The sequence below is a fragment of the Chelonoidis abingdonii genome, chromosome 5, assembly GCF_003597395.2.
Source record: "Chelonoidis abingdonii isolate Lonesome George chromosome 5, CheloAbing_2.0, whole genome shotgun sequence".
NCBI classification, from domain to species: domain Eukaryota; kingdom Metazoa; phylum Chordata; order Testudines; family Testudinidae; genus Chelonoidis; species Chelonoidis abingdonii.
In genome coordinates this window covers 66,215,071-66,239,733 of record NC_133773.1, presented here as the reverse complement: position 1 = coordinate 66,239,733, position 24,663 = coordinate 66,215,071, and the positions used below count along the sequence as shown (strand labels likewise).

General features: G+C 40.0%; 1 protein-coding gene across 8 annotated transcripts in view; it reads right to left on the bottom strand.

Moving 5' to 3' along the window:
• RAPGEF2 (Rap guanine nucleotide exchange factor 2) overlaps positions 1-24,663 on the bottom strand; it is a 324,533-nt gene that overhangs the window by 53,049 nt on the left and 246,821 nt on the right. For 7 of the 8 annotated variants that reach the window (XM_032803442.2, XM_032803445.2, XM_032803447.2 and 4 more), the window contains one exon: positions 14,666-14,797. The exons of the other annotated variant lie outside the window; for it this stretch is intronic. In XM_032803442.2, coding sequence (XP_032659333.1) covers positions 14,666-14,797 — 132 coding nt within the window. The remainder of the gene's footprint in view (positions 1-14,665; positions 14,798-24,663) is intronic. 8 annotated transcript variants of the gene reach the window in all.

The window sequence follows — 24,663 nt, the reverse complement described above, 5'->3', positions numbered from 1 at the left end:
TTTTGGTGACAACGTTTTGCTAGATCCAGACAGAAAAATGTATCCATTTGGCTAACTAATATTTCCTGGTGGAGTCCTTTCTGTCATTAAGAATGGCCTTCACAGCATGAACGTTTTTAGTGTGATGCCCATCCAAATACCAAGCCATGAGATGAAGAGACTCCGGGTTGGGATCCTAGCCTTGCCATTCTCCTTGGTCAGAGATTCAGGAAGGAATGAATGCTGATGGGCAAATGGGTTGACATTTGTCAGGAACATGGAAAAGCAGAACTACCTAGGCCATTTGGAGGTGATGAAGATAACTCATATTCTGTCTGTCCAATCCTCCACAGAATCGGAGAGAGCTGTATGATGGGAGGAAAGGCATAGTTCAAGGAGAGCACCCCCTCTGGAATACTGTCATTGAACTCCTCTGGAGCAGTATTTGTTGCACTAGCTGTTTGCTTAGCAGACAACAGGTTCCAAGCAGGGGTTCCCCGCTGAGTGAAAATGCTATCCACTACTGAACTGTGTAATTCCCACTTGTGGCAAAAAGCCTGCTGAGGTTGTGTCATAAACAGATGGCTAAGGATTAATGTCTCTTACCTGTAAAGGGTTAAGAAGCTCAGTGAACCTGGCTGACATCTGATCAGAGGACCAATACGGGGACAAGATACTTTCAAATCTTGGTGGAGGAAAGTCTTTGTTTGTGCTTTTTGTTTTGGTTCGTTGTTCGCTCTCGGGACTGAGAGGAACGGGACATCATTCCAGGTTCTCCAATCTTTCTGAATCAGTCTTTCATGTTTCAAAATAGTAAGTAATAGCCAGGCAAGGCAGATTAGTCTTATGTTTGTTTTCTCAACTGGTAAATGTGTCTTTTTGCCTGGAAAGATTTTTACCTCTGTTTGCTGTAACTTTGAATCTCAGGCTGCGGGGGGCGGAGTCCCTCTAGGCTATATGAATCTGAGTACCCTGTAAGCTCTTTCCATCCTGATTTTACAGAGATAACTTTTACCTTTTCTTTCTTTAATTAAAAGCTTTCTTTTTAAGAACCTGATTGATTTTTCCTTGTTTTAGAATCCAAGGGATTGAGCCTAAACTCACCAGGGACTGGTGGTGGGAAAAGAGGGGGGATGATTAATTCCTCCTTGTTTTAAGATTCAAGGAGTTTGGATCAGTGTGAAGCTTCCCAAAGCAACCCAGGGAGGGGAGAGCCTGGGGGGAAAAGGAGGGGGATGGTTAAATTCTCCTTGTTTTAAGACCCAAGGGGTTTGCGTCTTGAGTTCCCCAGGGAAAGTTTTGGGGGAACAGAATTGTGCAAGACACAGACTTCTGGCTGGCGGCAGCGTACTGAATTTAAGCAAGTAATTAAGCTTAAAAGTGATCATGCAGGTCCCCACTTCTTGAACCCTAAAGTTCAAAGTGGGGAAAAAACCTTGACAGGCTGTCTGCCAACGAGTTTTGGGCACCCAGAATTTAGACTGCACACAGGGTGAAGCAGTTCTGGATGTATCAGTTTCATAAATAGACCACTTCTATACACAGTGGAGGGATCTCACTCCTCCCTGCTTGTTTATATAGAAAATAGTTGCTATATTGTCCAATATTATCAGGTCATGCTGGGAGCATACGAGTGGTAGGAAAACTTTGAGGGTCTTTCAAACTGTTCTCAGTTCCAGAAAAGCTATGTGCTTTCTGGCTTTGTGAGGTCTTAGAGTACCTTGCACTGTATAATTGTCTACCTGGGCTCCCCAGCCTATCAGAGTTCATCTAATCATCTTGTCGAGCCTGGGGGAAAGAAATGGAACTCCCACATACACAAGTCCAGGCCCCTCTACCATGTCAGCAAGGCCTTGACCTTGAGGGGATTGTTCCTATGCTGTTCATGCTGTGCTTGCTCCATGTATATACTGTTTGGATCCAACCCTGCAGGCCATGAACTTGGAGTCTGGTGAATGGCATCATAGAAGTACATCACACCATATGCCCCAGAAGAGGCAGACTGAGATTTGAGAGCTGTGCGTAACTAGATCTACCAGAGCACCCTTTGTATGAAATCTGTCCTTGGGGAGATACACCTTCATCCTGGTCAAATCTAAGGTTGTTCGTATAAATTCTATGGTCTGATAGCAGTCCAGTTAGACGTCTCTGTGGTTGCCCAGGATCGCAGGGATGTTAGATAGTGGAGCTGCCTCATCTGATCTGAGCAAGAACTCTGCTCTCTTTACAAGGACAAAGTACTACTTTTCTTCCCTCTTGGGGGTAGGAGGATAGGTAGCCAGTGTGAGCCATACAGCCACTGACAGTTCTAATTGGTTTCATTTACCGAGCTGGATCCCTTAGCCTGTAGGATATCCAGGAGCTTATGTTGAGAATCCTGGACCTCCTCTAAGAAGATCTGGAGCTATTCCACCTTAACAGCTCCTGAAATTGTCTACAGTCATCTAGGGGAGATGGTGAGGCTGGAGCAACTGCCTCGTTAGATGATGAGGATGATACCCTGGTTGGTACTGGAGAATTCAGCTTATCTTCCTCTCCTTCCATAGGCTCAAGAGGCAGTCCTAGTTAAAACTTTGGAGGAGAGCAGTGGTAAGACTCCTTGCTGGATCACACAGATTCCAGACAGCATGTATAAGTGGCACACAGGACCCAATAAGGCCAGTATGATGGGTCAAAAGTAGGTTGTGGTGGTCTCCAAAGCATTGGGTACCGTCAGTCCTGAGGAGGTGGTCACTGCTGGTGTGACTGAGGCTGGTTCCAGGACACCCACAATCTCCTCTTTGGGTTGATCTCTCTAGGTGGAGGTGAAGCTGGTTCCTCTGGTAAGTCCAATTCTCCTGACAATTAAAATATTGGATCAAGTTACATTAGCAGTGCTGTTGGTCCCCATGAGGGGAAACTGTGGCTAGTTTCCAGAAAAGAAGACAGAATTCTTCAGAGTACTTGATTTCCCCTGGCGTTAGTTTCTCCTTAGTGAGTATCAGTCCCAATAACAAGAGGAGGATGAAGATATCCTCTGGAGTGGTGTAAGTCACCGGCCCCTTTGGAGGCTGTATCTTGTCACTTCGTACTGCCAGGCAGATTTAGATGTCGGTTCCTTATGGAGCCATGACAGTATCATCAGTGAATGAGTCTCAACCTGGTGTTTTTTGACAGCACCAGCAGTTCCCAATTCTTCAGGAACCAGTGTTTAATTTTAGTTAGTACCATAATTGGTGTTGAAGGTGATGCAGAGACCGGTGCCAAAGAAACCTTGTTTCTAGGTGCCTTCTGATCATGCCCATAAGGATTAGGAGGACCTCCTAAATCCTTCTCTTTTGGGTGTGAAGGCTCACCCAGCCTGGACAAGATTGGGGATGGATCTCTTGTCTTAGAAGGTCTCGGAAGGGATCTGCTTTTTTGTTTGTGAGAATGCCCTTTACTCATGAGAGGGCCCATATGAAAGTTTTTTCCTTCTGCTAGCTTTCCGCGCTGGAGTCAGACACAGTACTAGGGGGCACGTACCTTAATGATTCTAGGTGAGGTATGGGGGCGGCCTCCCCAGTCTGGGTCTGACTGACATATAACTGTGTGCTCAGTAAGGTGCTTCTGAAGCCAAAGTTCTGCCACATTTATCAGGGAAAACAGCAGCAGATATTGCACTTTAGCCAAGATAGGAGCTTCTCTAAGGCAACAGAGCAGTGGTCCCCAAACTTTTTACCTCATGCCTTACCTTGAGCCCTGTCCGCATCCACTGCCCTGAGCTGGGCTTGGGAGTGGGGCCATGGATTCAGAAGGTGGGGGGCACAGACAGGGGTAAGGGAACCACGACTGGGGCCATAGCAGATACTGGGATCAGCTGCCAGGGCCAACAGCCAAGTCTGGGGCCAGGAGCTGGGTGGCGCTCCCTTTCTGCCCCACGGGGGGCTGGCCTGGGCCCCAACCCCCCCCCCAAATGTTCCACTACACACCCCACATTTTGGGGACCTCTGCAATAGAGGCACTGACTGAAAAGGAGGAGATGATAGTTTTTGAAGCCTGTATCCTAAGTACAATTTAAATTTCATGCTGGGAGACAGGCAGGGTTCCCACTGTATGGATTCTAACGCTGACTAACTGGGGAACTATCAAAATACTAACAAAAAACCCCCCATAGAATATAAAACTGAACATTTACAAGAAGAGAAAGGATCAACTCTGGATACTGGAGAATTCCAACTGAGGACATGTAGCGATCAGAAGTACCTGGAGAGGTAGTTCACCCTGCCCCTTATACCTTCAGTGTGGAGCATGAGGAGAGCAGAGGCACTGGCACGGATCAACAGAAACTGCTTGCAAGAATTCCGTGATCTCAGGAGCATGGACCACATGCATACCCCATAGCAGAATATACATAGGGACCAGCACTCTAAGAAGAAACACACACACACCCCAATTCTGACATTTTAGCAGGTGCTCTCATGAAATCAATTAGAACTAGAAAACACATTCATACCATCTGATAATAAACCATCTTTATAAGGATACAGGTCATTAATCTCTAATATTAGCAGTTCATGAGATCCACTCAAATTCATGTCACACTAAAGGAATCAAAAACAAGAGCAATTAGCTCTTTAAAAAAAAAATCACTCTACCAGTCAGGGGTAGAAATATTTTTGCTGACCACTGGAAACACGTTGAGAAATAGTAATTTCCTCCAGCCCACCCCCAATACAAGAATCCTACTCTGGTGACCAAAAAGAAAAAACTCAAGATCAACCATTTAATCTTTTTTTTTTTTTTTTTTTTTTAAAGTCTCTACAAAAGTACCTAAAATTAACTGCTCCAAATAGGGAGCTTCAAAGACAGTTTCAGACATCTTTTTATCTGAAAGTAGACGTTTGACAGAACAGTAAATATTTACTCATCTCAAGCAGTCCAAGACATTACCAGGTTGGCCACATCCAAATGCTTGCTTTTGGAGAGGTATACTAATTAAAACTAAAGAATTGCCTAAAGAATTTTTCACACAACTGAATTTAAATGTAACTCCACAACATACCTCATTAGTGCGTGCTTCTAGATATCAAAGAATCTGCAACCAGATGCAACATAAAATGTATCTGTGAAAGCAGGTTTTACAAAGTTAATTAATCTCTTCTACAGCTGAAATCAGGGGTGGATGAATGTACAATATCCCCATAAGGAATAGAGCAGCAGGCCTTAATTTATTTGCTGCGATCGCCACAAATTAGAAACTTGACACTGATTTTTAGAATCAGTGCAGCTCTTAACTTTGTTTTAAAAAGTAAACACGTAACATATAGGGTAAGTATTGTCATCTGTTTTCTGTAATGGAAACTGCTGGATGCCCTTGTATGGTGATATTACTAACCTGATCTCTCACCTGTGTACAACAGAAGTAGCTCCACCTGAGTCAATGGACAGAACCAGACCCAATAGCTTAGTACATTAAGATCTAAATAACAAAATCTATAATTTATTTATTTAACTAAATTCTGAAATCTCTGGAGTGTTTACTTTCAACTATGCCATACTAGATGTGAATCCTATAAAAAAGAGGTTGCACTTATCAACAAGATCAGATTACTGTTCAATATTCTTTATGTAAAATAAGCTGGCCATGTGACAACACTGCTAAAATGTCCACCTTCTAAACCACTGTAAATTAGAAAACAAACTAAATTTCAGACTAAGGGGGAACCTGACAATAGTCTTCAGACATTGTAAGGGCTGGTATAAAGAGGATGACGATCAATTGTTATCTATGTCCATTGAAGGGAGGACAAGCAGTAATGGGCTTAATCTGTAGCAAGGGAGATTCAGGTTAGATATTAGGAAAAACTTTTTAACTAGGGTAGTTGACGGTGCTTGTGTAATCCCTGTCACTGAAGGCTATAAGAACAGGCTAGATACACACTGGTCAGGGATGGTCTAGATTTACTTGGTTCTGCCACTACACAGGGGGCTAGAATACATGAACTTTCAAAGTCTCTTCCAGCCCTACATTTCTATGATTCTAAGCTATTTAGGCCAGGGATTGTCTTCTACTGTGTGCTTGACATATAATAATATTCCTAATTTGATGACTCAGACACAGTAATAACTGTGGTCTAGCTAAGAACAAAGGGCAATTCACAAATACAGATTTAACCAACTATATTTTGTAGAAGTAGCAATATGTACTATTATATACTAGAATGTAAATATCTATCAGATTTTTTTAAAATAATGAAAAATGCCAAAAGCAACTGATTAAGTGTAATTAAATAATTTCTCCAAAAAATGATAAGACAAAAATATAACAACTAATTAAAATAATTCCATATAAACAATAAGCACTCAAAGGGGGAAGAATTTTAGTTTTCCCTCAGAACACACCTAACAAGTTTGCACATGCCAAAACATATATTAATTTACTGTCAAAATACAGTTGTGTATTTTGGTCTCCTTGCTAGAGCCACTCCAGAATTTCTTCAAAACTACATTGCAGACAATGTAAAGTCCTTCAAACTTAGAGGATTCAGTTTGACATTACAAGTTTGCAGGATCCTCTTGCAGGTATATTAAAATCTTTCAACTGATCTGTTTCCAGATTTGTGTCTTCATGAATGTGTTATGAAGTCAGGGGAGTGCCTGTGTGTGTACATGAAGACGTGATATGGCAGTGGCAGGTTTTCCCATGTGTTGTAGGGGAAACACTTCCACTGGTCCCTATGAGTATATCTATACAGCAAAGAAAAACCCACAGCTGGCTTATGCCAGCCAACTTGGGTTCCCAGGGCTCAGGCTGCGGGGCTGTTTCATTGCTGTGTAGAATTTCGGGGTCAGGCTGGAGCCCGAGACCTGAGCCCAGACATCTATACAGCAATGAAACAGCCCCACAGCCTGAGCCCAAGTCAGCTGGCACAGGCCAGCCACAGGTTTTTCTTTGCTATGTAGACATACCCAGCAGTTTCTTTCTAAAATCTATTGATTTCTGTCAGGGTCTAAAAAATCCAGAAGATACCATGCAGATATCATATAATATATGCTAGACTTCCAAGATGTTCATGATCAAACTCCACAGAAGCAAATGAATTCTGTAAGCATGTTGTCCTCTCTGACTAAAGACCCGGGAAATTTGAAAAATAAATTAGCTTTCTAAATACATTAAAAGCAGGCTACAAATTGTTTCATAACAGAAACCTGGTTACAACCTAAACTGTGAAGTGAACAGTGCTTCTCCATAATCTAAGGTTTCTAGACAAAGCCATTTTAAAGATACGTCTTTCCAGAGAAAAGTAGAAGACTTTTCCAAAAGTGAAAAGTCCTTTCCCATCCACCATAAAACAGTTCCATATCTCAGGAAGCTCTGCTCAATGAACCTTAAATAAAAAAAGAAAAAATTCAGCTGTGATGCAATAATTCATGACAAATTTTAGAAACAGAGGAAATCTGGGGTCTGGAGGACCTCCCAGATAAGTGGGAAGCAAGGAGGACATATAGGTAAACTCTCCTGTCCAGGGAACTAAGAAGCCATCATAAACTCAAGCATTTAGGTTGGGGCACCTCCTCAATAGCTGTGCAGAAAGTGATTGGACTGTGATGCAAGGAGGCCCAAAAGGGGAACGTTGATGCAGGAAACAAGACTCTGAAATGATGGAAGACTTTCCCATTGAATAACTATTCCCCTGGATAAAGAATGGATTTGCTCAATAGTCAGCCTGGGGCACAGAAAGCTTTCACAGATGAGATGTTCTTCTTGGACACTTGGAAAAGAAGAGATGACTCCAGCAACAGGGCTTTGCACTTTGTTTAGTCTTGTTTGTTGAGACAGACAACCATCACTGGGTTTTCTGCTCTCATAAAAGTGAGGTAGTCTTTTAAGAACTTCTCGAAGAACAGAAGGGTTAGCAGGATTGCCTGCAGCTCCAAGATAGCTTTGTACATCCTTAGTTCAAAGGAAGACCCTTGTCCCAAGACAGTCCTGCTTCAGGTGCGCCCTCATTCCAGGAGACTGGCAATAGCTAGATGAAAATCAAAAATATGTTGAAGGGATGACCTTTCAGGGTGTGCTTTTTGAGCTCCACCAAGAGTTTCTCTTCTGGACCACCTGGTTGGAAAGCTACAATACCTAATGCATTACTATGAAGTTCATTCCAGATATATCATCTAAACAATACATGTATGTCATATGTGGATTATACAGTGTTGTAACCATGTTGGTATCAGGATATTACAGGGACAAGGTGGGTGAGGTAATATCTTTTATTGGACCAATTCTGTTGGTGAGACAGAGAAGTTTTTGAGCTTACACAGAGCTTCTTCACAGAAGATCTCTGTGTAAGCTTGAATAAAAGATATTACCATACCCACTTTCTCTTTCTAGTATGTGAATTATGGCTATCAAAAAAAATTTTCTCCATGAATAGCTGAGGATAATGTGAATGATGATGCAACACCATGAAGCTGACAGAAATCTAAATTTTCAGTTCCTCAATAAGTCATACTGACACAATTATGTAATCATTTAAGCAACTAATATCTGTTATAAGAGCAAGTTTGTTTTTAGCTGTATCCTTACTTCAGAATCTAAAAGAACATGCTCCAGGAAGACTAGTCTTACCTCCAGCTATCTGACAATTTGCTTTTTTGAGGTAGCACAACACACTATTCACTAACACCAGGTGCATGTCACACTACAACGCTGACTGCCAAAGGCTGATCTGTTTTATTAAGGTCTGAAAGTGATAGTGTGTTTTGTACTCGTATACTACAGAAGCAGGGTTTGCAAAGAGATGGGTTACACTAGTTACCTTGACTTAACAAATTTTAAGATTTTTGGTTCTTTTTTTGAAGAGCATTTTTTGGGGGTGGAGTGCATTTCTTTTTTTCCTCTAATAGTCATAATAGTAAGAAACAAGCTCGCATCTTGAAAACTACCAAGGGATATGTGTATCCTGGGAGAGTCACAAAAAGGATGTTAGCAGTTTCCTTTGCTGTTCCAGACAATCTGGAGCAGATGCAAGAGGGCATGTCAAGCTAACAGGAAGCTGTGCAATCTGATTGCAGGATAAAGGAAAGAAATGCTGCCAAGAGAAAGAATCTAAAAACAGTTTCCACCTTTTCAAAACAGGGGGAGCGGAGAAAACAACACAGCACCCTTATAGGCTCAAGTTTCTTGATTTCCAAACTTGACTTGTCAGCTGGCACCATAAACCATAGGTGTCAATAAAGGAAGCAGTTATTGCATGTGAGAAGCAGTAGTGACAGGCAGTTTTCCAAAGTCAGCACAAGACAGAAGTGGGTATTACGGTATGTATAGGCTCATGTGTGCGCCAAGAACAATCTCTTAACATCCAGTTTCCTCTCCCTCCCCAAAAAGTAACATTAAATAGTATGGCACTTTATAAACCTGCTTCCTGAACTAAGGTATAAAACAACATTAAGAAGTCTTATTCAAAGCACCTCAATGATCTTTACCTCAGACGGAGTTGGAGAAAAGATTACATATAATCATCCTGGCAAGTAATACTTGTCTTAAATGAATTTATCTTTCATGTGCAGCACTTGACCTATAAATTTAGTCATGATATTAATATTGAAATAGGAATATTCTAAGATCAATGCTGAAAGCATCTGATGATTCAGCTTCATGATTTATTCAAATTAAAAAGATCTACGAATCTATTTTCATTACAAACAGCAGCTCTTGAGGCCCCACCACCACCACCACGTATTTGCTTCATAGCAAATACAGAGCTACAATTAACTGAGAAAATGTGAGACACCATACACTCAGATTTGCAGTGAAGGGTTAGTTAATAATATACTTCACAATTAAACAAAAGGGAAACGTTTTTATTGATTTTTATTACCCATTTGAAACAGAAGGCCTCTTTAACCCAACAATCTTGCTAAGAAGTTCTTTACAACATTATCTATTCTAGAAAATGTATTCATGTCCATTTTAAAGACAAACACCATGATACGAGATCAAACCAGAGCAAACAATACTGATAACCTAATGCCCAGCATATGATCAAAACCAAGATACAGTAACAAAGTTTATGTAAGTATAAGTTTTCATTCATAATATTTTGTTTTTAAATAAAAAATGAGGGAGAGGATAAAAGTGAAGGTAACAGTCTGTACTTATGAGAGACTAATTGTGCTAGTGTCTCAGTTCTAACCAGTATTTTTCATGGATTATTGAGTCTTTGACTTGATTCAAATGAAGCAGCTGCAAAAAAAAAAGAATAGTAGTCTAACTTGAATATGTATCCACTGCAGCAAGATGCCATGCTCATTTCCGTTATAGACTAAACAAGAGGTGAGAGATTAATGATTTACCCTCATTTGTGAACAGTCATAAAACATACCCTATTTCTACCCTGTAGAAAATAAATGAAGTATGTAAATATTGTAGAACAGTGGTTTTCAACCTGTGGTCCACGGACCCCTGGGGAGCCGCAGACTATGTCTATGATTTCCATGGAGTCCGCACCTCCATTTGAGCTTTTTAAGGGTCTGCACATGAATAAAGATTGAAAAACACTGGTATAGAATATCTATCTTGAAGATCTATGCATAAGAATGCACATCGCTGTATCTGAGTATATAGATAGTTTTTTGTTTGGAAAAAGCACAGCTTGAAGAGTATTTGCACAAAAATAAAAAATCATGGAGTAATATTCCATTTTATATTTTCAAGTTATCTGAATTCTTTATTATATAGTGATTATGGGTTATTAAAATAACAGTTTTGAAAATTTCTCTCTTTACACTGTAGACTGAACAAATTTGTACCAGGACATTTTTAAAAAATGCATAATTTTAAATCTTATTTAAAAACAGGCATACATGAATAATTGCAGCTTTCAGGTTAAACAATTAAGACAATATATTCCTTAAAATATAACGAATAATAATGTACCTGGAACTAGCAGATTAAAAGATTAATTTAAGAAAATGTATTTGAAAATTTCATTTGATTAAAATCATATGGATTTATAGGTATAAAATCATTTGGAACTAAAAAACCATCAGCAACGAGTTATAAATTGCTGAAAAAAGGTAATTACACGAGAAGTGCTGACACAGCACTAACTATAGCAATTCTCCACATCAGCATTTTAAAACTCAGAATCCCCAGAATGAATGATATTTTTGGCTATTCACAGACTGAAATTCACCCCTGCACAGAAGGCCTGGCACTTCACTTAAAAGCAAACTTCAGTGGGGCTTAAGCCTTGCATAGGCCCCTCTGCACCAGGGTAAATTTCATTCCCCACTGCATGAGCTTTAATTTTTCTTTCCCAGTGGAAAAGATTTGACACACATGAATTTGATAGGAAGAGATACATTATTTGTAACAAGTGTCCATAAAATCAAAATGGCTTTAATGTCAATGATCACTTTCATAAATTACTACTTATTTAAGCACAGGCTATGGACCTCTCTTAGCATAACTAAACTAGCCTCTTAAGTGAGGCCTTTTAATAACTTCATTTACACTGATTGGCTTGTGCAGGATTCAGAATAATATTAACTTTGTAGGTGAAGGATTTTTAGATTGAGTTTTTTCATGTTCTAGAATCTAAATAAAAGTAATAAGCCTCATTTACAACAGAACATTGAAAGAGTCTTGGCGGGGATCAGCAAAGGAGCCTAAAGAAATTAACTGCCAAAAGGCCATCCCTAACTCCCTATGGTTCATTTGAAACCCCAGCCAGATGCTACATAAAGGTAATTCCATTACTACAAACTTAACTTCAGCAGATAAGTTCCACGCACTGGAAAATAAACCACAGTACAAGCTCTCTTATCTGGCACTCAGGTGAGCAGAAAGCGCAATTAACCAGCATTTCTGGTATCTCCCAATACAAATCTTCAATCTAGTAACTGAGACTAGTATACTGCACAGAACATTATGCAATTGCATATTCTGCACTCTACTTTTATGCAAAAGAGGCAGAAGACAAGTAAGCAAGCTGATATCAGGGATTTATTTTAAAAAAGCAGCTCCCAGGGTGTGTAATAGGGTCATAATAGGCCCAATCTCCTACACCTACAATGATAACTGATGTTGGTAATGACGACCCTGAGGCACTGCAAGATCCTGAAGTGCCTTCTGAATCATCAAAAAAAGATTAAATTATGTTCAGTATAGTTTTACTGGGAAGTGTATTTTTAGTGATCTAGGTGTATGCCATGCACTGCCCATAGTGATATGTAGTGTCATAAGAGAACCTACTGCATAGAAAACTTTACCTGTATACACCTAAGTGCTTCTAGAAACCAACCACTCTGCAGTGCAGAACTACTGCTGGATTGGTGAGTATCGGTATACTATTTTATACTTTATTCATTTTATTGTATGCTAATTATTTGGGGGGAAATACTCTCAGTTAATCAGAATATTCAATTAACCAGCACCTGCTATTCCCCCAACATACCAGATAACAGAGCTTTTATTGGGGGTAACTATTCCTTTGTAGCTTCTATGAACATGGGATTTTGAATTCCATGAAGCTGAATGCGGGGGAAGATCTTTTGGACAACCCTTAAAAATCCAAAGGTCTTATCTCCTCTTCATGACCATTAAAGAGCCGTTGATACGGGTTTGCTTAAGGCTCTGCCAAAAGTTCGCTGCCATTGTTCAGAGGAGTACCTATGTCCTTCCTGTATCCTAATTTAACCTGTAACTAGCTCCCAGAGACAGATGCATTCCATTGCTATTATGTGAATAGAATTTGTAAGACATTTTGGAATCTTTAGAATAAACACACACTTACACTGTGAGACAATGTATTAATTCCCCAATTCCACTCAGTATATTCCCAAATTCTGACCCAGAGGCACCATTCTCTTAGAGAGGCAAAAATTCTGATTTTGAAGGTAAATTCACTGTACTTGTCATGCATTCCTAACTGTACAGTTACTTTAATAATTTTGTTAAAATAAGTCCTTATGATACTGTGATTACTGTCTAAACTGAGCTGAGACCAAGACTTTAGCCAGTCTTCAATTACAAAGAGGTTCCAGGTTTATCTACCAAATCAGACGATCACTAAAATCTAAAGTAATTATATATAACAATTGTTCAAGTTCAAAATAGCCTTTTAAGGGCAGTCAATATCATCAACATGCACTCTGGAGAACACAATATCAAATACCAAGGCAACTAAAAATCTATGCTTCTGCATATATAGGGTTTCTCTCTCAATCTAAATGACTATTTTTTTCTAATCTACTCTCAACTACTATCTTACCTATGTAAACTTCTGATAATTTTGTAAGTGGCTTTATTGCTCCTATAGTAGGCAGTAAGTGGTTTATGAAAAACTAAAGTGTGAACAGCACTCCAAAATACTTTTAACAGTTAACTCCAACTAAAGTTAATTCATTTGTTTCAAATTCACTTCTGCTTCCCTACATACACATTAAAACTGTACATTTTCCTATTTATGGGTATAAATTCTGCCCTCCACTACTTGCCTGAAATTCCTTGAATTCAATGGGAGTTGCACCATGTGTGCATCAGACAGAATTTAGGAATATGACTTGTTTTTGTTTTTATTTCAAATATTTATGTAATTTGGATTTAGACAACAAGCACTCACCAAACACTTTGAAAGCCTTTAGATAACTTTCACAATAAACCTTTGACTACTCAAACCACTCCAAAGATATAAAAAGATATCCCAGCAAATTTATGACAAAAAGCCCTCCACAAGAGGCATAACCATTTTAAAAATTCCTCCAACTCTTAACCTGCCACCTCCCCAAATACCTAGAAGAACAGATGAAATATGCAAAGTATTAAAATGAAGTTCTGATAGACTACGGAGACTGAGAACAAAATGCACACTGTTGGCAACCCCCTCCCTTACACTAAACATGTTCCAGCTCAAGAAAACCCACTAATTTCAACTGTGGCAGTTTGGCATCAGGAGAGATGCAGTCTCTCACACTACTAGGTCATAAAGCTTAAATTCTAAAATTTCAAAACTTCCAATCTAACATTGGGTGAAAACATTTCTCTCCAAAACTATAAATTACAAATAGAGTCAATCAAAGTTCATATAGAACACGTTGGCTTGTATTATGGTCATGTCTCTAGATGCTGCCAAGTGGCTCTGATAGTTACAAGTAAACATTAACGCCAGCTCTATACGGCAAAGTTTTATCAGCACAGCTATCTGGAACAGGAGTGTAGGGAACAAACAAAAACAGCATTCCTAAACTATGTCTCCTACCCTCCCCCCACCCCTCGCCTACCGCCCAATGTAGAGACACAATTATACCAGCATACGCTGCATTTTCACTAAAGGGCTTTGCTGGTATAGCTATACCAGCACAGCCTTTGTAGTGAAGACCAGACGGAAGTATTACCTTCAAATAAATAGGAGAATGTGCATCAGATTCATTAAGTTACCAATCATGAGTTACCTTTAAATGTTAGACTAGTATATGAATCAAAATCTCAAATTGCTCCATTTTCAAAAGAAAACATACTTCATTGTAAATAATTTGATTTTTCCTTTGTTTCACTAGATGAATATTGACAAAAAGCAATGAAATGTATATTCAACATTAGGTGCACCAGAATACCTACAGTACAGTTCATGTAAACACTTCTAGGCTGACATTTTGGAATTAAAATATTTATCTTAAGAAAACTGTTTGAGAAGCTGGTATTTATGAAATACTGTCTTACCTGGTAAATATCAGAAAGACTGCTGCTTCCAGAATCACTAGTGATGCTACATCCTGAGTGACTAGAGGTAACGTGGGTCACCTGTGGGTGGAGACTGTCAGTAAGATGCAGTTTTGTGAAATCTGCAGGAAGCTACAGATAGGGTAGAAAAAGCAGCATTACAATATGGATCAGGTATGCACTCCAAAACGCATTTAAATTGTTCATGCCGCATTTTACTCCCTGCCAGGACCAAAAGCTGTACAAAACGTATTAAGGAGGCCCTCGGAGTCTGAGGATACAGTTTGCAACTTTAACATTTACAGTTAAATTTGCTAACAGTTCAACAAGTATCACAAGTGTTGGAGAAAAAAAATAAAAGACTTGCTTCAATGTAATAAGAGATACAACGACCGTATCTAAAAACAAACATTGATGAACAAAATGCACTTCAATTCCAATGCTATGTTTAGATATAACTAAATTCCGTGAGAGCCTTTTGTCAGTTTAAACAGTAAGGGTTTCTTGAAGGATGGGATTAGGAATGACCGATGTTACATAGTAATTCCTCACTTAACGTTGTAATTATGTTCCTGAAAAATGCAACTTTAAGCAAAACAATGTTAAGTGAATCCAATTTCCCCATAAGAATTAATGTAAATGGGGGGGGGGGGGGGGTTAAGTTCCAGGGGAAAAATTGTTGCCAGACAAAAGACATTATATGCTGTTTGACTCTCAGTTGTGACTAGGTTAAATGACTATCCTCTAGCCCCAGGGTGAGGGTGTGGGCCAACAACACCCTCTCTCCCCCAGGCCAGCAGAGTCCTCCCCATGCAAGCTGAGAGTTTAGGCTCGATAGAGGAGCCAGGCAGAGCAGGCAAGCTGCAGCACATAGGAAGGGACACTGTGCTGCATCCTTCCCCAGCACCCAAGGGGGATGTCTCTACTGGCCTTTGAGCAGCAGATCACACAAATCCCTGCTCCAGATAAGTCACTGACCTCTTTCCCCCCAACTGGGGAGACCAGTCATCTCCTAAGGCAGTGGTTCTCAAACTTTTGTAGTGATGACCCCTTTAACATAGCAAGCCTCTGAGTGAAACTCCCCTTATAAATTAAAAACACTTTTTTATATATTTAACACCATTATAAATGATGGAAGCAAACTGGGGTTTAGGGTGGAGGCTGACAGCTCGCGACCCCCCACATAATAATCTCGTGACCCCCTGATGGGTCCCAACCCCCTGTTTGAGAACCCCTGTCCTAAGGGAACCAATCTGCCGGGTTGCATGATATGCTCGGGACACATAACACAGAGGCACTGGGCCTCTAGATCCCTGCAGAGCTGGAGACATCCACAGGCTTCTGGCAGACCTTCTTCTCAGAGCGGCAGCTAATCCCGAGAGGAGCAGGTGAAAAGAGCAGCAGCAGCGATCTCACGAGAGGAGAAAGCCCGTGAGATAGCAGCCCTGAGGCAGTCACTTTGCTGAGGCAGGCTGCCCTCAGTTGCTGCAGCGCCTGGGAGCCGGTCAGAGGCAAGACCTGTGAGTGATGGGGCAGCTTGGTGCTAGCGCAAGGGGTGTCTCTAAGTGCAGGAAGTCTGGCGGATCAGCAGCTCGCTCTGCTACTGGGTTAGTAAACCTGCCCTGGACTGCAGGGGAGAGAGCCTGTAATTCACAGGTACCAACTTTTCAAACTGACAGGTGCTCGACCCTCAGCTCTGCCCCAGGGCCTGCCCCCACTCCTCTCCGTCCCACAAGGCCTCACCCCACCTCTTCCCACGCAGTTCTGCCCCCTACCCCTAGCACACCACATCCTCACTCCTCCCCTCTCCCTCCGAGCCTTTGGGAGGGGGGCGGAGTGGAGGACATTAGAACATTGTGCAATTTTAAATTAACATGTTCTCTAATAGAACAGCAACTAAAACAAAAGAACTTTAACCAGGATGTCTTTAAGTGAGGAGTTACTGTAAACTTTTCAGTAGTAAAGCACTTTGAATATGGATTTTCTATACCTGTGTCACTGAAATCAATTATTATAGCACAAGTAAAACCTGCTTGACTCAACTATCAGTCACTCTTTAAACCATAAACTCAGACAACACATAGGAAATAAAGCAAAACTAATAATTTGCAGAGCTACAAAAATTATTCAGCAACCAATGTAAGTGAACAATTTAAGCAACTGCAGAATCCTATTTGGTCACATTCCAATAAAGGAATAGGCATTGCTGTACGCTCACCAAACAGGCCCTTATTCAGCCCTAGCTGCCCTCCATTCCCTACATTTAAGGTCCATATGTTAATGTGGTTCCATATGTGTAGCTCCCATGGAAATCAATGTAAATTGTGTATAAAAACCGATAGTTGATTAAAGGCCTTCATAAAGCGAAATAACAGCCAACCTAACTACAGTACAATCTGAAGAAATATTTGAATAGTTGTTCAGTCATATTACTGAAGAGCTAATATCCCAATCCTACCTAACCAAAAGCATAAAAGTCTATTCTCCATTTACACCATAATACAGGCAATTTAAATATTGCACTTTTTGTAAATATATACAGCCAGTAAATATTAAAATGATACTGAATATTTAAACCATTGTGTGTGTCCAGCAAACTCTATTACAGCAGTTTTCAAACTTTTTTCCTGGAGACCCAGTTGAAGAAAATTGTTGATGCCCACGGCCCTACGGAGCTGGGAATGAGAGGTTTGGGGTGTGGGAAGGGGCTCTGGGCTTGGACAGGCGTTTGGGGTGCTGGAGGGAGTTAGGCGGCTGGGGTGCAGGAGGGGCTCCAGGTTTGTGGGGGCTCAGGGCTGGGGGTGAAGGATTGTGGGTGCAAGAGGGGCTTCAGGTTTCGGGGGGGGCTCAGGGGTGGCGGTTGGAGTGTGGGAGAGTCTCAGGACTGGGGTGGAGGGTTGGGGTGTGGAAGGGGGGTCAGGGCTCTAGGCTGGGGATGAGGGGTTTGAGGTGCAAGAAGGGGTTCCAGGTTTGGGGGGCTCAGGGCTAGGGCAGCAGATTGGGGCACGGGCACAGACTTACCTCTAGCAGCTCCCAGTCAGTGGCGCAGCCAGGGAGCACCATAGACTGCACTGCACCCCGGAAGTGGCCAGCAGCAGGTCTGGCTCCTAGGCAGAGGTGTGCAAGCGGCTCTGCAGAACTCTTGCCCACAGGCACTGCCCCCCAGTTCGTATTGGTCGGTTCCTAGCAAATGGGAGTGCGGAGCCAGTGCTTGGGCAGTACGCAGAGCCCCGTGGCTCCCCTGCCTGGAAGCCGAACTGCTGTTGGCCACTTCTGGGGCACAATGTGGTGTTGGAACAGGTAGGTACTAGCCTGCCTTAGCCGGGCAGCAACACTGACAGGACTTTTAACATCCTGGTCAGCAGTGCTGACCAGAGCAAAGCGACCCAGCACCTTACATGCTGCAACCCAGTACTGAATCACGACCCACAGATTGAAAAACACTGCTCTATTACATATTTCAAATCAGCCACAATGTTATTATGGGGGCATTAATATGAACTCTATAGTTGAAGTTTCATTGAGATTTTCACTTATAATAAACAGGACTAAACTTCTGTTTCACAACTCAGTGTCTGATTTAAGTCTCCAAATTTGGCATATTAACTCTTCAGAAGGCAACTCAATTTACAATAATTCTTTTAAATAATATTTACTCACTTCTGCCACAAAAACATTTAAAAAACCAAAAATGATTTGTATTCAAATTTCCTTTGTATTGCTCACAATTCTTTGGAACCCTCTAGCTAACCAATCACAATCTGTACAAACTCAGAACTTCTCACACAGTATCCTGATTGGAGCTGTGTAAATAACTGATTTTTTGGTTTGCCGGCTGAAATGAAAATTCTGGAAAATATTTCAGATGAGCCCAAAACAAAAAATGGTTTTTGGTTATATACAACATTCTGTTTGATCTGAAATGAACTGTTTCATTTGAGGCATTTATACTTTTTCTTCTGTTAAAAGTAAAGCTGTTGATTAATCACAGTTAACTCATGCAATTAATTAACAAAATTTATCATGATGAATTGCAGATTTAATCACACTGTTAAACAATAGAATATCAATTAAAATTGATTAAATATTTTTGGATGTTTTCCTACATTTTCAAACATATTGATTTCAATTACAACACAGAATACAAAGTGTATGGTGCTCACTTTACATAATTTTTAATTACAAATACTTGCACTGTAAAGATGATAAATAGTATTTTTCACTTATACAAGTACTGTAGTGCAATCTCTTTATTGTGAAAGTGCAACTTACAAAAGTAGATTTTTTTGTTACATAACTACACTCAAACACAAAGCAATGTAAAACTTTAGAGCCTACAAGTCCACTCAGTCCTACTTTTTCTTCAGCCAATCGCAAAGACAAACAAGCTTATTTACATTTACGGGACACAATGCTGGTAAATTATTATTTACCATGTCACCTGAAAGTGAGAACAGGCATTTGCATGGCATTTTTGTAGCCGACATTGCAAAGTATTTACATGCCAGACGTGCTAAACATTCATATTTACCTTCATGCTTCAGCCACCATTCCACAGGACATGCTTCCATGCTGATGATGCTTGTTAAAAAAATGTGTTAATTACATTTGTGACTCAACTCCATGGGGAATAATTGTATGTCTCCTGCTCTGTTTTACCTGCATTCTGCCATATATTTCATGTTACATCAGTCTCAGATGATGACCCAGCACATGTTCGTTTTAAGAACACTTTTACTGCAGATTTGACAAAACACAATAAAGGTACCAATGTCAGATTTCTAAAGATAGCTACAGCACTCGACTCAAGGTTTAAGAATCTGAAGTATGCCAATGCCAATGCAGAAACTACAAAACCCAGACCACTAAAAAAGAAAATCAACCTTCTGCTAGTGGCATCTGACTCAGATGATGAAAATAATCACGTCGGTCGGCTCTGCTTTGATCATTATTGAGCAGAACCCGTCATCAGCTTCGACGCATGTCCTTTGGAATGGTGGTTGAAGCATGAAGGTACATATGAATCTTTAGCCCATATGGCACGTAAATATCTTGTAACGCTGGTTACAACAATGCCATGTGAATCCTGTTCTCACTTTCAGGTGACATTGCAAACAAGAAACGGGCAGCATTATCTCCTGTAAATGTAAGCAAACTTGTTTGTCTGGACGATTGGCTGAACAAGAAGTAGGACTGAGGGAGTTCGTATGCTCTAAAGTTTTACACTTTTATTTTTGAGTGCTGTTATTTTTTGTACATATTTCTACTTTTGTAAGTTCAACATTCATGATAAAGTGATTGCACTACAGTTTTGTATTGGGTGAACTGAAAAATACTACACCTCTACCCCGATATAACACGAATTCAGATATAACAAGGGGGCTGGGGCTGCACACTCCAGCGGATCAAAGCACGTTCGATATAACGCGGTTTCGCCTATAATACGGTAAGATTTTTTGGCTCCCGAGGACAGCGCTATATTGGCATAGAGATGTATTTCTTTTGTTTTTTACAGTGCAAATATTTGTAATAAAAAATAAATATAAAGTGAGCACTGTACACTTTGTATTCTGTGTTGTAATTTAAATCAACATATTTGAAAATGTAGACAACATCCAAAAATATTTAAATAAATGGCATTCTATTATTGTTCATCAGCGCGATTAACTACTATTATTTTTTAATTGTGCGATTAATTGCAATTTTTTAAATTGCTTGACAGCCCTAATTTAAAGTAAAATACATTTGAAAACGTTATTCACAACACCCTTAGAGAAGGTGGTGCTGCCTCCCTCACACTTTACACCTACGTGTCTAGATTTCTTTGACATGAAGGAAACGCAGAGCACTCACAGGTCCAATACAAGCTCTCAAAAATCTTAAGTAACACACCTTTGTGAGAGTTTATGTTATTTTTTTAAAGTAATAACAGCTTATGCAACAATTGCTAATATATCCAAAATCCAGTAGATAATGCAAACCAGCACAGTCTGAACCTGAGTAAGCCAATCACTTTCTTTTTTCATAATGCCTTTTAGATAGCTTTGCTACTAGCTACAGAATTCCCTTCATCAGCATTAGTACAATTCTCCTCAAGTCATAACCCTAATGAATGCAACCCTCTAAGGACCAATTCCAAAAACTCTGACCGAAAGTAGTAGTTAAATAATATTCAATTCCGGAACGTACAGTGGTTAAATCTCAAAATATTTTATGCGAACAGCAAGTATTTAGTTTTTAAGAGACTCAAAGAACATAGGCACAAAGACTCCAGTATAATTGATAAAATATGGTGTAAATTAGGGGTTGACAACCTCTGGTACGCAGCTCACCAGTGTAAGCACCCTGGCAGGCCGGGTCAGTTTGTTTACCTGCCACATTGGCAAGTTCGTCCGATCGCGGCTCCCACTGACCGTGGTTTGCCGTCCCAGGCCAATGGGGGCAGCGGGAAGTGCCACAGGCTGAGAGACGTACTGGCCGTGGCTCCCCGCCACCCCACATTGGCTGAGACGGTGAACTGTGGCCAGTGGGATCTGCAATCGGCCAAATCTGCCGATGCGGCAGGTAAACAAACTGGCCTGGCCTGCCAGGGTGCTTACCCTGGTGAGCCGCATGCCAGAGGTTGCCGACCCTTGGTGTAAATAAAAACAAACCTCCTGAATTCCTAATACTTTACTAATGTAGGCTACTATTTATGCCTATACTCCAGCATCTAGTCAGTTCTAAAGGAGCATATTAGGAAGTTCTCCACACAATTAAAGTAATATTAAGGGATTAGAATATTTCCAAATAAAAGGTCAATCTGAACTAATTAATATTGTACCTCTTCATTCTAACTTTTTAAGAGAATTCAGATAAAATTTTATTATTAAAATATCAATTCTACAAAATTAGTCTATGTAGAAAAATAGTACACTGATTATACAGTAACTCCTTACTTTAAATTGTCACGGTTAATGTTGTTTCGTTGCTGATCAATTAGGGAACACAATCATTTAAAGTTGTGCAATGCTCCACTCTTAACGTTGTTTGGCCGTCTGCTTTCTCCACAGCTGGCAGCCTCCCTACACTCTCTCTCACCCACAGCACCTCCCGCCCGCCAGCAGACCCCAACTATAGTACTATATTACATGTACAGTATGTTTGTAAAGACACAGCACAAGCACACGACTCCCCCCACCCACAGCATAGTATTAAAATGCTTGTTTAAAATTATTTAAAATGTATATAATGCCTTTTGTCTGCAAAAAAAATTTCCCTGCATTCTAACCCCGCCCTCCCCCATTTACATTAATTCTCATGGGGAAATTGGATTTGCTTAACATCATTTTACTTAAAGTCGCATTTTTCAGGAACATAACTACAACGTTAAGTGAAGAGTTCCTGTAGTAAAATTCACTCAGTGCTTTTTTTTTTTTTTTTTTGGAGTTCAACACAACATGCTTATACATTAAGACCTTTCTTATTCCAAGATATAATTTTCTTCAGACAATCTGTACTTTCCAAGATCTAAAATAATTTAAATTAAGAGGACTGCAACTTTTACACACATTCTATGTGCTTCTGAATATAAAATTACAGTGTAGTCCCAGGGCCAAGGTTGGTGAGTCAGTTTCAGTGAAAAAAAATTGTTTTTTTAAACTCATCCATCAAAATATTCATAATTTTGTCCCATTTTTACACAACAAGCACAGTACTGTATCTGGAAAAAAATATTTTCTGTGATGTAATCTAAGGGAACACTGGCAGAGGCAATCTCTTATGTACTACTGGTCCTTTGGAGGAGAGGCTTCTCACATCTTTTTTTCCCTTGAATGTTCAGAGGTATTACGGAATGTGAAAGAATATATGGCTGACAGAATTGCACAGGAGGCAATTTAGGAAAATCATTATAGTATCCACTCTTACACATATGTAACTAACTCTGACATATCTTTATTACACATGCACCAAATTCAGTTAAATTTTTACGGAGTTGACCACAAGTTACCCATTTTCACACCAAATCTACCTGACAGACAACCACACTGGTTACCTAGATAGATTTTAAAAAATTAAGATTATGGCAAAGTGCAGGGGAAAGTCTATTGCCTATAAGATACTTGAGAAAAATAGATTCCTATTGACTAAAGGAAAGATGAGCCCATGAAAGTATGTCTATTATTTTTCTATTATTTGGGATTAATGTAGGTCAAAATATCATTTCACTTGCACAGACACTGTTCTTTCAAATAAAACAAACACCCAGCTAAAGGAGCATGCATCCCATTTCAGAGAACTCCTTCAGAGAATCAACACAATTTCTTTTTAAAAATGTAAAATTAAATAGTCTTTTTTCCATTTTCTTTACCAACAATTGTGAAACGATTGTCCTTGGGACAAAAACTATCTCAGACGTGAAATAAAGTGTTATACCTTTAAACATATAATCACATCAGTTTTTGCTGATACAGACTAACACAGCTATCACTCTGAAACCTTCCTACCCTTAAAGTAGTATTTTATCACCACCACTCTCAAAGTGAGTTACTACTTAACTGAGTGCAAAACCAACAATTACTTCTCTCTATAGATGTTCCTCCTAGTTTAAGAAGAGCATGATCTTTCTTGTCCTCTAGAACATGTCTTGTCTATGCAACAAAAGATAGGACTTGATATATCCTGTATTCTAGATCATAATGGGCTTCACCTTGGGTTTCTTATTCACTAACTTCAGTGTCACCTCTGGCCAAGTAAGAAGCTCAGGATCGGGCTCTTGCTGTATATTTCTTCATATTTGTTAATACTATGCTTCCAAAAATATAACAAACACAATGTAGGATATCAGATAAATCTGAAAATTTAGTCAGTGAGACGGGGAAAAAAATAGCAAATATGCACGTGCAGTGTGATATAGTAACAGAAAAGGCCAATGCAATTTTCTACTACATAAATAGGTCTCTAAATGTCTTTGGTAAACACCCACATGTAATGTTGCATTCAATTCTAAGAACTAGATTACCAAATAAATAAAACAACAGGGACAAACAGGAAAGTTCAGCGAAGAATAAAATATACCAGGAAACTTATGAGGAACTAACAGAATTAAAAAGATTGAAAGAATCAAATTCATATAAATTGACGAATATACAGCTAAGGGGTGGAGGAGCGCTAGAGACATGTTATTAACCTAATGAGTATCAAGAAAAATGTCCAATTACGAGATGGAATCCCCTCCTTAGAGAAATGATGGAAACTTCTGTTCCTTGAGATATCAGTCTCATGATATTTGGTGCTTTTCTTCAAGTTCCAGCTCCTGGAGTCAAGTGATTTTATGAAAATCTCAGCTTTAGTTTTAAAAGAAAGACAGGAGGAAGAAAAAAGGCTCAAAATCCAACAAAGAAAAAACTAATTTTTTTTAAAAGTTTCATGATTTTTAAGGCAATATCATGATTGTTTGAGGTTTGATTCATGATTTTGAGCATCTGGCATTGTAACAGATATCCTACACTAAACTCCATAAAAATACTAAAAAATGTACAAAACAATCCTGCATGATTGGGAATGGAGAGAGAAACATGACAAGAAGGGATTTTTTTTATCTTTAACTTTTATGATCACAACAACATATTCCAAGGGTGCCAAACTGCAGCTCTCGAGTCACATGTGGCACTTTTACAGTTAAACTGCGGCTCCCTCCATTCCTCCTCCATTCTCTACCTACCAGACTGTGGTGGGGAGCTTGGGGCTTCTGCCCTGTGGCACCAGAGTGGGGGGGCAGGGGGCACTACGGGGCTTCTGCTAGAGACAACTGATGCCTACTGGGAGGGTGGCACAATTTAAAGGTTTGCCCCTGTCATAACTTTCCTACTCAGATCTGAACCTTAGAGTTCAGAAAATAAGTTGCTAGCATGAAACCTCCAAGCTTAATTACCAGCTTAGATCTGATATCGCTGCCAACAGACATGAGACATGAATTTCAGCACCTGCCTCATCCTGGTCTCCCCAAAAACCTTCCG